At 40.8% G+C, this 13,412-nt stretch overlaps 1 protein-coding gene across 1 annotated transcript; it reads right to left on the bottom strand.

Annotated features, from left to right (window-relative positions):
• Positions 1-1,886: 1,886 nt before the first annotated feature.
• Positions 1,887-12,028, bottom strand: LOC128070896 (eukaryotic translation initiation factor 1A-like). The gene is made up of 5 exons (XM_052663967.1): positions 12,007-12,028; positions 11,171-11,274; positions 10,060-10,110; positions 2,875-2,956; positions 1,887-1,981 (listed from the first exon to the last, which is right to left on the bottom strand). The coding sequence occupies exons 1-5, from the start codon at positions 12,026-12,028 to the stop codon at positions 1,887-1,889; spliced, it is 354 nt and encodes a 117-aa protein (XP_052519927.1).
• Between the last annotated feature and the right edge of the window lie 1,384 nt (positions 12,029-13,412).

The following is a 13,412-nucleotide window of genomic DNA, read 5'->3' as shown; positions in this document are numbered from 1 at the left end:
CCGGGGTCCACTTTTTAAAATGAAACTGACTTTTTTTTCTTGAGCCACGACTGAACTGACATCTTTAAGATGTTCATTTTAACGTTTACATAATCCATAACTCCAAATACATAAAAGATGATGATGGAAGCATCATAAATATATAAAATTAAAGCTGATGTGAAACTTTTAGAGCCTCTGATAAATGACAGCAAAACTGGAAGAGAAAAAATGAAAAAAAGAAAGAAAAAGAAAACAAAACAGTTAATGACACTGCAACAATACTTTCCTAATCCCTTTTCATTTCCTATTTCTAGCGTGCTTTCAAATGCATACAACATCAGTAGATCATTGGGCTTCCCCGGTGGCTCAGAGGGTAAAACGTCTGCCAGCAATGCTGGAGACCCTGTTTCTGTACCTGGGTCGGGAAGATTCCCCTGGAGAAGGAAATGGCAACCCACTCCAGTATTCCTGCCTGGAGAACCCCACTGACATGGACGGAGAAGCCTGGCAGGCTACAGTCCAGGAGGTCGCAAAGAGTCGGGCACGACTTAGCGACTTCACTTTCACCTCAGGAGGGTATTATCGTGTGTTTAAAAATCTGTCACAATCTGGCTAAAAAAAAAACAAATCTGGCAAAAATTTCCCCCTTCAAGGCACATATCCAGCTGTTCTAATTCACGGGGTGAGTAATCGTAAAGAGCCTGAGTTTTCATGGTTATTCGTGGCCATGCCACGCAGGCCGCTGATCATTCTTTTCTGACCAGGACTTGACCTTGTGACCCCTACACTGGACGCTGAGAATCTTAAAATACTAGACCACCAGGGTAGTACCTTGGTTTCATTCCCTCAGTGATTTGGAAATCCATCAGAGTATAAATGGACTGGTATGAACAGGACAGATGCAACAGACTGTGTAGAAAATTACAAACTGTATAATCTTGGTGAATATGTGATTGCTCACTTCCACTTAAAATTCAGTTTCTCTGAGTGTCTGAAAATGCTCTTAATAAAAATGTTGGTGACTGAAAGATATTGAAGTCTGTGTCCTAGGGCAGTGATCCAATTTAGACTTCCTAAGATCTGCTCCTGGAATTCTAAACTTCCCCCTCAGTGTTCAGTCAAACACTCATTGATGTTTTTGCACTTTTGGTTTCTACAGTACATTTTTACTACAGAGGTGCCAAAACAAGAAGAAGAACTCTAACAGGCCTTACAGGAGTGTAAGCCATACTGTCATTCCAGTTACTTCATATGCCTGTCTAAAAAGTCAAGATTAGATACAGATCAATAAAATTTTTACTGAAACACATTCACAGCCGAACAGTGAGGCATTTAATAGTCTTATCATCACTATTTCCTTACCAACCATTTCCCACAAACGCCAAACCGAAAGTCTGTCCTAGAGTGGTACAGGACAATTAATGTAACCTCTAAATACATGGGCAAGAAAGCAGGCCTTCATTTTAAGAATGCTTTGGAGTACACTCAAATTCCACGGCTTCAGCAAAGTGGCTTCAACATGCTTTACTTCTATTAACGTACCAGCCTTGTGCGATGGTACATTTTAAACCTGTCTGCAAAACGTCTTAGTGCTATCACTATAGACCGCCCCCCCACCCCTTGCCTAATAAAGTATCATTATGGAGTGCCCACTGTCAGACCTAATTGATTTAAAAAACAAACAAACAAACAAGCACCCCCAGAATTATAAAGTCTTTGAACGTTTAAAAAGTTTGCCACGGTGGCTTCTGAATACTAATGAATATTCAAATTCATGGATACATACGCCTCAATATGTATTCAGTTCAAGTGTTCAACCTCCTGAGACCTAAGACGGTGAAAGATCGGACTACTTTCATGTACAGAACAATAAGAAGCGCACACACACACCGTTCAGCCTGGACTTACACCTCAGTGTCTTCATCCTCATCTGCACGATCCTTAAACTGGATTTCATCATCATCTTCAGGATCAAAGCCGTCTGTTTCACTAAGTTCGACTAAAAACACAGTAAGAGCATCCTCTTAAAAACACAAAATCAAGATGTTACTAGAGAAATTGCTGACTTAAAGAAATAATACTGGATTAAGACTAAAACACTGAACTGTACAAGAAACCGCTTGTAATCAATCTTCGATTCAACAGTTTCATTCCAAGAAAAAAATCTTCCTAACTGCAAACGTATCACAGAGAACAAACTCACAATGAAACCACTAGAAGAAGTTCGCTGACAAGAAAGTATTGACCTGATTCCCATTTATCTTAGTATTTCTTACACGGCCTAATGGTCATCAGAATCTTCGCTCTGACTAAAAAACACCTAACTTTATAATAAAATGCACTGTAACAGAATAACTAAAATTGCTATCATGTTCAAAATGTGAGTTTAGTATACTTCCTCTTTTTTGCTACTAGAAACATATTTTAATCTCTCCAAGCTTCCTAGAGGAAGAATAGAATACTTCTGTCCTTAAGAAATAAAAGTAAAACACTCTCCACACAACACCACAACGGTACTCTATTTACTAAGAAAAACTGAATGCGCCTCCATAAAAATCAATACCAGTACCATAACTGTTGTCATCGAGTAGCTGCAACCCGATATACTCTCTTAAGAGTTGCTTAGAAGAGGCATCCCTTTAACAATTCTTACGTATAAGTCTAGAGTCTGTAAACTTTTTCATTCCCCACCAAAAGAACATATTGTAGGAAGAGAATCCATTACTAAGTTGTTAATATACTGAAGTATTTAATACATACTTAAAGTGAAGTGGAGCATATATGTAAAAATACATTAGAGAGAGAGAATTCTGAAACATCTGCTTCACCTAAACACTAACTAGCCAACGCTATGAGAAGACAGGGAGATGTAAAAACTTTGATATTAACTACCGTATTCTGGAAGCTCTCCATAATCCTTCAGACTTCTGGCTTCATCTGCACTGTACTTTAAAATGACATCTGCTTTGTTATCCTTGGAGAAAAACAAGGAAAGATCAAAACTGGTTATGCAAAGAATCATCAGTTGTCTTGGAATATACTTTCAAATCAAACACACTTAAGTAAAACCTCACTATTCTCTCACCTTCCTTCTCACACACACACACACACACACACACACACACACACACACACACACACACATCCTCATGACAAAGTTTGCATGCGTGACCAAATAAAGTATAGACTAGAAAAATGATGTATACAATGCACTGAATCAGAGTAAGAAAAGGAAATACAGGTGGTGGTGGTTTTGTAACGTTGTCCTTGTCCACACTCGAACGCTGTAGTTCAAAGTGAAAGTGGTAGTTTTACCCAAGAGAAACCTTTCTGTAACCCACAGTTCTTACAGGATCTTACTGATCCGAACTGTCTGTGGTCCTTTAGAAAGACACCTATGCCTTCCTAAAACCTGACGGGCTTGAAGTGAAGTCCTCGAGTGTTCATAAAGCTCTTCTGGGTGTTTCTGATGCAAATATGCCTGAGAAGTACTGCCCTAAAACTGTTCCCTTATCTCCATTTTAAAGAAGCTGAGCCACTGACAGAGGAAACAATTCTGAATGTGGACAATTAACCTAGAAAAGCCCTAAAGAAAGGCAACTGAAACTATCACAGTCATAAAACTGCAGTGTAATACAAACCAACCCTTCTCAAACTATAACGTGCACAGAAAACACGTAGCTATTGTGTTAAAACTCTGAGTGCAACTCAGTAGCTAATAACGTGCTAATATGGTGATTGCAGCCACGAAATTAAAAGACGCTTACTCCTTGGAAGGAAAGTTATGACCTACCTAGATAGCATATTCAAAAGCAGAGACATTACTTTGCCAACAAAGGTCCGTTTAGTCACGGCTATGGTTTTTCCAGTGGTCACGTGTGGATGCGAGAGTTGGACTGTGAAGACAGCTGAGCGCCGAAGAATCGATGCTTTTGAACTGTGGTGTCGGAGAAGACTCTTGAGAGTCCCTTGGACTGCACGGAGATACAACCAGTCCATTCTAAAGGATCTCAGCCCTGGGTGTTCTTTGGAAGGAATGATGCTAAAGCTGAAACTCCAGGACTCTGGCCACCTCATGCGAAGAGTTGACTCACTGGAAAAGACCCTGATGCTGGGAGGGATTGGGGGCAGGAGGAAAAGGGGACGACAGAGGATGAGGCGGCTGGACGGCATCACCGACTCCATGGACGTCGAGTTTGAGTGAACTCCGGGAGATGGTGATGGACAGGGAGGCCTGGCGTGCTGCGATTCATGGGCTCGCAACGAGCCGGACACGACTGAGCGACTGAACTGAACTGAACTGAACCGGACACCTCCACAGAGTGGGGATGCTGCTATTATCTTTACAGTATGATTTGAGTAACAAGGGTTTGTAATTATCCACAGCAGATTAAAAACCAGAAGAGCTGTTTGTGGCTCTCACTTTAAAGTTAGTGTTTTAATCCCTTAATGGATTAATATAACTCTGGTTGCACTGCCCATAAAACAAAGAATTAAACTGGGAACGAACGATTCTTCGATCCATTTCCGGGGTTATATGTAGTTAAACTGAAATAAATGGATACACGTTTACAGACAGCGTCTATGTTTCTGGTCATCACATAGAAAAAATGGAAAGGTTATACATGGATGATCGAGATCACAAAAACATACCAAGGGAAAAGATTCAGTGAAGTCCCAGGATATAAAATCAACATACAAACATCAGTTGTAGTGGTAATGTGTCCATAGTACCCAAAGTAATGTACGGGTTCCGGGTAATTCCTATAAAATTCAAGTAGCAGTTATTTTCAGAGACAAAGTTATATGGAACCATATATACACACAATCCTAACCGCCAAAGCCATCTTGAGGAAGAATAAAGCTGGAGGACACACACTTCCTGCTTTTCAAGCACAACTGTCCAAACAATATGGCACTGGCACTCCACCAGTAATGCAGATCCTGGAACAAAGCTGAGCCCTCAGAAATAAAATGTTTCAAAGACAGTCAACGAATACTTATGAACGGAAGCGAGATCACTGTGTAGAAAAGACGTCCTTCCCAATAAACGGGACTGGGGAAACAATACTTAACATAAAAGCGGACCCGTATCTTACACCAGAAACTACCTAAAATTACCCTGAAAGAGATCAGAGAGTTAAACACAGACCGGAAACCATAAAACTACTGCAAGAGAACACAGTGTAAAACCACCAAATGCTGCTCTTGCTCTCTGCTTTTGGGACAGGACACCAAACCCATAAGCAACACCAGCAAAACCTAGTAAGTGTAAACACTTCACACTAAATCGCTTTTGCACAGAAGAGGAAATTGTCAACAACAACTAACCAAGACAGTGTACTAGATCGGGAAAGATATTTGACCACTAAAGGGACTAACATCCAACGCAGATAAACCCTGCCATTGGCAACAACACGGATGAACCTGGAGAGCAGTGTGCTAAGAGAAACCAGCCACCCAGAGAAAGCGAACACTGCAGGACCTCATTTATATGTGGAATCAGGACTGAACACAAACTCATCAAAGTTCAGGGACGCTCCTAATCGCTCAGCTTTGAGTGACCTGGATTTTCTGCACAAGCCTGAAATGAAGAGAAGAACTATCAGTCGCCTGGCTGAGTGTCAAAGGTGTGCCCCAGCAAGCTCAGAGCCTACAAGGAGAGGCTGAGAGGCCTGCTGGTTTTTAATGAAACTTCAAACACGGGCTGTCTGTGACCGTATAAACAAGCATTCAGTGGCCACATGCAAGGAAAAGATACATGCCATACCCAATCTGTTTCCGCAATCACTCAGCAAACAACGGCAAGGAGAGAGAGAGAACGGGAGAAGAGATCTGGTCTCCCGTCTCACCACCTTATATGTGCATTTTCTAGTTTTCAGCAACAAAAACAACAAGAAACACGAGGCACACAGAGAAAAACGAGAAGGTGTTTGGTCACATGCCAGAAAATAAGTAGTCAATACAGAGCATGGCTGAGAAAGCCTAGAAGCTGGACTTCACAGAGATAGTACCTCAGGTCGCATTCATAAAAAGAAGGCAAGAAACAGTGTGCATAATGTTCTTTTGGTTGTGAACAATATTTCACTAGAGAATCAAGACAAACATATTCTTTAAGAGAAAACTAGTGGAGATAAAAAGCGGAGTAGCTGACTTCAAACTGTCTCTTTAATCACTGGGAGAACAATCACACCAGAAGACCAACAAGGAAACAGAACAGTGAAACTTGACAAATCAGGAAGTCTCAGGTATTTACAGGAAACATGACCTGATAACAGACTAGAGAGAGACAGCAATTATTTCACTCAAAATTTAGTGACGCACAAGCGACGGGTTTGACGCAGAAATCAAAAGGATTTCTGTCTCACAAGTCGTACGTACTCCAAACACTGAGATCATAGTGGGCAACTACCGAGTAGTTCTCTAAGTAGTCATCTCAGATTTATAACTTACACATTAGGAGACCTAGTCTCTGCCTTGCCTTTCTCGTACAAGCCAAAAAGAACCCCTTTTTTGGAGACAGAGGTTTTGCCTGACTTAATTGCATCGTCTACAGCAGGGACTTCTCAAACCTGGATTTGAGACCTTTAAATTTAAAACTCGTAACTGAGAACCCAATGTAAAATTACTTATTTTTTCTTTTAATGAGGGAGAATACTAATGAAAATCACTGTTATTACGCTACTGTTCTTATTTCAGCAAAGGTCATTTTACAAAATATTTAACAAGCAAAATGGGCAGAGTCCTCTGGTGGTCCAACGATAAGGACTCCAGGGCTTTCCTCGGCAGTATGCTGGGTTGAACCCCTGACTGAGGATCTAGGATCCCACAAGCCGCAGTGCCATCAAATATTAGAGAAAAAAAATGAAAGGAAAATGAATAATCTAGCCCTGTGAAATATATATCATAAGATACAAAGATAACTTCTCATTTTACCACAGAACACTGAAAACGTCAGCCTGCAGCATAATCCCTGAAAACCTAGCACAGAGCCTTGGATACACCTGGGCTTAAAAATTTACACAAGAGCTAACACCTATCCTACTCACACTCTTCCAGAAAATTGCGGAGGAAGGCAAACTTCCAAACTCATCCTATGAGGCCACCGTCACCCTAGTACCAAAACCTGACAAAGATGCCATAAAAACAGAAAACTACAGGCCCATATCACTGATGAACATAGATGCAAAAAGCCTTAACAAAATTCTAGCAATCAGAATCCAACAACACATTAAAAAGATCACACACCATGACCAAGTGGCCTTTATCCCAGCGACGCAAGGATTCTTCCATATCCGCAAATCAATCAGTGTAATTCACCGCATTAACAAATTGAAAAACAAAAGCCATATGATTATCTCAATAGATGCAGAGAAGGCCTTTGACAAAATTCAACATCCATTTATGATAAAAGCTCTCCAGAAAGCAGGAATAGAAGGAACATACCTCAACATAATAAAAGCTATATACGACAAACCCACAGCAAACATTATCCTCAATGGTGAAAAATTGAAAGCATTTCCCCTAAAGTCAGGAACAAGACAAGGGTGCCCACTTTCACCGCTACTATTCAACACAGTTCTGGAAGTTCTGGCCACAGCAATCAGAGCAGAAAAAGAAATAGAAGGAGTCCAGATTGGAAAAGAAGAAGTAAAACTCTCACTGTTTGCAGATGACATGCTCCTCTACACAGAAAACCCTAAAGACTCCACCAGAAAATTACTAGAGCTAAGCAGTGAATATAGCAAAGTTGCAGGATACAAAATCAACACACAGAAATCGCTGGCATTCCTGGACACTAATAATGAGAAAGTAGAAAAGGAAACAATTCCGTTCACCATTGCAACGAAAAGAATAAAATACTTAGGAATATACCTACCTAAAGAAACTAAAGACCTATATATAGAAAACTATAAAACACTGGTGAAAGAAATCAAAGAGGACACTAATAGATGGAGAAATATGCCATGTTCATGGATCGGAAGACTCAATGGAGTGAAAATGAGTATACTACTCAAAGCAATCGACCGATTCAATGCAATCCCTATCAAGCTACCAGCGGTATTTTTCACAGAGCTAGAACAAATAATTTCACAATTTGTATGGAAATACAAAAAACCTCGAATAGCCAAAGCAATCTTGAGAAAGAAGAATGGAACTGGAGGAATCAGCCTGCCTGACTTCATGCTCTACTACAAAGCCACAGTCATCAAGACAGTATGGTACTGGCACAAAGACAGAAATGTGGATCCGTGGAACAAAATAGAAAGCCCAGAGATAAATCCATGCACCGATGGACACCTTATCTTTGACAAAGGAGGCAAGAGTATACAATGGAGAAAAGACAATCTCTTTAACAAGCGGTGCTGGGAAAACTGGTCAACCACGTGTAAAAGAATGAAACCAGATCACTTTCTAACACCACACACAAAAATATACTCAAAATGGATTAAAGATCTAAACGTAAGACCAGAAACTGTAAAACCCCGCGAGGAGAACATAGGAAAAACACTCTCCGACATAAACCACAGCAGGATCCTCTGTGATCCACCTCCCAGAATTCTGGAAATAAAAGCAAAAATAAACAAATGGGATCTAGTTAAAATTAAAAGCTTCTGCACAACAAAGGAAACTGTAAGTAAGGTGAAAACACCGCCTTCTGAATGGGAGAAAACAATAGCAACTGAAGCAACTGACAAACAACTAATCTCAAAAATACACGAGCAACTTATGCAGCTCAATTCCAGAAAAACAAACGACCCAATCAAAACATGGGCCTAAGATCTAAATAGACATTTCTCCAAAGAAGACATACGGACGGCTAACAAACACATGAAAAGATGCTCAACACCACTCATTACCAGAGAAATGTAAATCAAGACCACAATGGGGTACCATTTCACACCAGTCAGAATGGCCTTGATCCAAAAGTCTGCAAGCAATAAATGCTGGAGAGGGTGTGCAGAAACGGGAACCCTCTTACACTGTTGGTGGGAATGCAAACTAGGACAGCCACTATGGAGAACAGTGTGGAGAGTCCTTAAAAAACTGGAAATTGAACTGCCCTGTGACCCAGCAATCCCACCGCCGGGCATACACACCGAGGAAACCAGAACTGAAAGACACATGTGTACCCCAATGTTCACCGCAGCACTGTTTATAATAGCCAGGACATGGAAGCAACCTAGATGTCCATCAGCAGGCGAATGGATAAGAACGCTGTGGTACATATCCACAATGGAGTATTACTCAGCCATTAAAAAGAATACATTTGAATCCATTCTAATGAGGTGGATGAAACTGGAGCCGATTATACAGAGTGAAGTAAGCCAGAAAGAAAAACACCAATACGGTATTCTAACACACATATATGGAATTTACAAAGATGGTAATGATGACCCTGTACGTGAGACAGCAAAGGAGACACAGATGTGTGGAGCGGACTTTTGGACTCTGTGGGAGAGGGAGAGGGTGGGATGATTTGGGAGAATGGCATTGAAACATGTATACTATCATGTAAGAAACGAATCGCCAGTCCAGGTTCGATGCATGATACTGGATGCTTGCGGCTGGTGCACTGGGATGACCCAGAGAGATGTTATGGGGAGTGAGGTGGGGGCGGGGGGGGGGGGGGAGGGGGGTCCAAGATTGGGAACTCATGTATATCCGTGGCGGATTCATGTCAATGTACGGCAAAACCAATACAGTATTGTAAAGTAAAAAGTTTTTAAAAACTTAATTAAAGTAAATAAATAAGTAAACTATGAAAAAAAATAATAAAGGAGGACAGAAGGATGAGCTGTAGCATCTATCCGAAATTATAAGAGAATATTTATTACTTACTGTATTTAAAATAAAGAAAGAAACAACCAGTCTTCCCAAAAATCACATGCACCATCAGTCAGCCAGAATCCTATCATCTTAAACATCGTGGATCATGACAAATTTTGATGCCAGGAGGATGACAACCATAACTGGCTAGAACTGGCGAGAAGATGCATTTTACTGCATCATCTGAATACTGATATCGATGATTCCTATATTCAAGAACATTATAAATTCAGCTGTAATTGTTACCTGGTAGTCTCGGAGACCAATCAGTATAATATCTGAGGTATTTATCCAAACCTATTGAAAAAAACAACAACAACAACTCACGGTCTGTTACGTGTAAAACGCAAACAACAGTGTTTGACGTAAAGCCATACGTAATACAGAAGATACAATTCCTTCGGTACATGAAAAGTATCTAGTAATAATTACGGCGAAACTACAGATGCGTGTGTGTGTCATGTGTGCATGTGGATGTATCTGTGTATTATCTGTGTGAGTGCTCATGCCTATGAGGCACAGTTTAGTTATAGATGCTTACCGTATAGTAATCGAAAACTAAAGCTAGGCAGTTCAGTTTGGGTCCAATTTTCTAATTTAGGATATTACAATATATAACAATTTCACTTCAATTAAAGTCTTTAACTTTACAAAAGCGTAGTTCTTTGTCACATGAATCACTTTAATTCACAGATCGCTCTGGACATTTTTCATTCTTTCAAACAAATGAAAATAAGTCATATACACACATATAGCCATCTAGTAACCAATCGACATCGATTCAGGCCCCTAAATCACTAACTGGAAAAGAATGACTCAACAGAACAAAACTGCTTTTCAATCCAAAAAATTACGGTTGAAGGAACTTTTAAACAATATGATCAATCAATGTGCCAAAACTACTAAATAAGGTGCTTTATTACGTTCCGAACACCACATTTAGCTGTTCCCACAAAGCAAAGTCTTACCCAGGACCATACACTGGATTTAATTAGCAACGAGACTCCTTTTGTCTTAAAAATAATTTTCAGCTGTTTCATTTTTCTTTCTTTCTTTCACGGCTTAACATTTTTGTTAAGAGTCTAGGCCATGTGTTTCATACACGGAATCTGTCTGTTTCCCCAAGAGCAAACATCTCTGGCATACGTCCAGCCTAGGCGTCACAAATCATTCTTTCTAAATCTAAGTCCAATCACGAAAGTTATCGAGGATTTTCTAGTTTTATGCATTTATACTGCCTTATCAATCACCGTTTTTGAAGTCTGCAAGAATTCACCAAGTTCACTCACTTGGAAGCACAGATAAATGTCTTAAAGGTAACTTCTGTACTAAAGGAAAACAGATCTCCAACACTGACCTGTTTCCTCAAGCTTCCTCGGATACGACATATCCGTGTCACTCCATCAAAACACATTGCTTCCAATCGTGCATTTCCCAACATCTTGGTTACCTGAGCATATTCTTAGGAAGGGGCAAAAAAAGAAGAAAGAAAGCAAAACAAAACCGTAAACTACTGTTCAATTTTTCTTAAAACGCCAACACTTGTTCTTAGGTTGGTAAGGTCACTTTTAGTGCTAACTTTAGACCAAACCAAGATTTAAAAAAGAACAAAATGTTCAAGTAGTAGAACAAGTGAGAGCTGTCTCAAGGTGACGTGTATTAATTTTATCCGCAAAAAGGAGAAAACTCTTAATCTCTCAAACAATGGCTATAGTCTCTTCCAGCTACACCTTTGCATTTAGCCTCTTGTTTTTAGAGCAAGGAAAAGTTGACAGAAGTGAAGCAGTTACTCCAAAATCACAAATGTTATTTCCACGAGAAGATACCTGCTGCTGGGAATGTTTATCTACTGATTTGAGAAAATCAGTTCAGTCTTGGTCTTCATGACTGCATGCTCTACCTTTGGACATCAAAGCGGCTCACTTCAGACTGCACCCTAAACGCTGACTTAGCAACCTCTCACGCTGAGTATTCGCAAAATCTCGGCTCTCCTTTCCCTCATTAACTCTACTGATAATCAACTGATCAGTCGGCTGATCATTAACAAACTTTTGCTTGGGAACACGTTGATGCTTTTTCTAAAGTTCTTAAAATGGTATTTCAAGGTAAAGCGTCAAATGTTTAAAGACAATTATATCTAAGCATAGTCAAGAGGCCACCTGATTCTACTGTCACTTGAAAACACTGACGTACGCATTAGCCAGTACGGGACCATGTCTTCTGGACTGAAATGACAAAAGCGGGCATCAGAATAAAGAGAAAGAAACAGGTAGTTAGTATAAAGCCGGTACAGTACTACATTTGTTGTTGTTGTTGTTTTTAACCGAGGACTAACATCAAAGTGACATCCACCGCAGCCACGAAATTAAAAGGCACCTGCTCCTTGAACTTTCAGGTATGACATAACTCACATCCAATCCCTGATGATTATACAGTGGAAGTGAGAAATAGATTTAAGGGACTAGATCTGACAGACAGAGTGCCTGATGAACTATACAGGAGACGGGAGCAAGGGACACTGCGCAGGAGACGGGAGCAAGGCCATCCCCCAAGAAAAAGGACTGCAAAAAAGCAAAATGGCTGTCCCATGGAGGCCTCGCAGGATAGCTGTGAAAAGAAGAGACGTGAAAAGCAAAGGAGTGAAGGAAAGATACACCCATTTGTATGCAGAGTTCCAAAGAATAGCAAGGAGAGATAAGAAAGCCTTCCTTGGTGATCAGTGCCGTGAAAGAGAGGAAAACAATAGAATGGGAAAGATATCAAGGGAACACTGCATGCGAAGATGGGCTCCAGAAAAGGCAGAAACTGTATGGACCTAACAGAAGCAGAAGACAGTAAGGAGAGGTGGCAAAAATACACAGAAGAACTGTACAAAACAAGATCTGCCCGACCCAGATAATCACCATGGAGTGACCACTCACCTGGAGCCAGACATCCTGGAATGTGAAGTCAAGTGGGCCCTTAGGGAGCATCACTAGGAACAAAGCTGGCGGAGGTGATGGAATTCCAGCTGGGCTACTTCAAATCCTCAAAGATGATGCTGTGAAAGTGCTGCCCTCAATATACCAGCAACTTTGGAAAACACAGCAGTGGCCACGGGCCTGGAAAAGTCAGTTTTCACTCCAGTTCCAAAGGAAGGCAATGCCAAACAACGCTCAAACGACCGCACTATTGTACTCGTCTCACACGCTAGCAAAGCAATGCTCAAAATTCTCCAAGCCAGGCTTCAGCAATGCATGAACCGTGAAATTCCAGATGTTCAAGCAGGTTTTACAAACGGCAGAGGAACCCGAATCAAGTTGCCAACATCCGCTGAATCATGCAAAAAGCAAGAGAGTTCCAGAAAAACATCTATTTCTGCTTTGCTGACTGTGCCAGAGCCTTTGACTGCGGGGATCCCACTGAACTGTGGACAATTCTGAAGGAGATGGGAATACCAGACCACCTGACCTGCCTCTTGAGAAAGCTGTATGCAGGTCAGGAAGCAACAGTTAGAGCTGGATACGGAACAACAGACTGCTTCCAAGTAGGAAAGGGAGCACATCTAGGCTGCACATTGTCACCCTGCTTATTGAACTTACGTGCAGATCACATCATGA

The sequence above is a fragment of the Budorcas taxicolor genome, chromosome Y (assembly GCF_023091745.1).
Source record: "Budorcas taxicolor isolate Tak-1 chromosome Y, Takin1.1, whole genome shotgun sequence".
Taxonomy (NCBI): Eukaryota; Metazoa; Chordata; class Mammalia; order Artiodactyla; family Bovidae; genus Budorcas; species Budorcas taxicolor.
The sequence above is the reverse complement of the archived record's forward strand: the minus strand, read 5'-3'. Positions and strand labels throughout refer to the sequence as shown.

What these genes read in the sequence shown, in the direction of transcription:
- LOC128070896 (XM_052663967.1), bottom strand. Translation starts at nt 12,028, where the DNA reads ATGGTCCCGTACTGGCTAATGC. An exon ending in GAGGAAGCTTGAGGAAACAG is followed by an intron (nt 10,111 to 11,170) that starts GTCAGTGTTGGA and finishes TTTTTTCAATAG; the next exon opens with GTTTGGATAAATACCTCAGA. An exon ending in TGGAGAGCTTCCAGAATACG is followed by an intron (nt 1,982 to 2,874) that starts GTAGTTAATATC and finishes CTGTGTTTTTAG; the next exon opens with TCGAACTTAGTGAAACAGAC.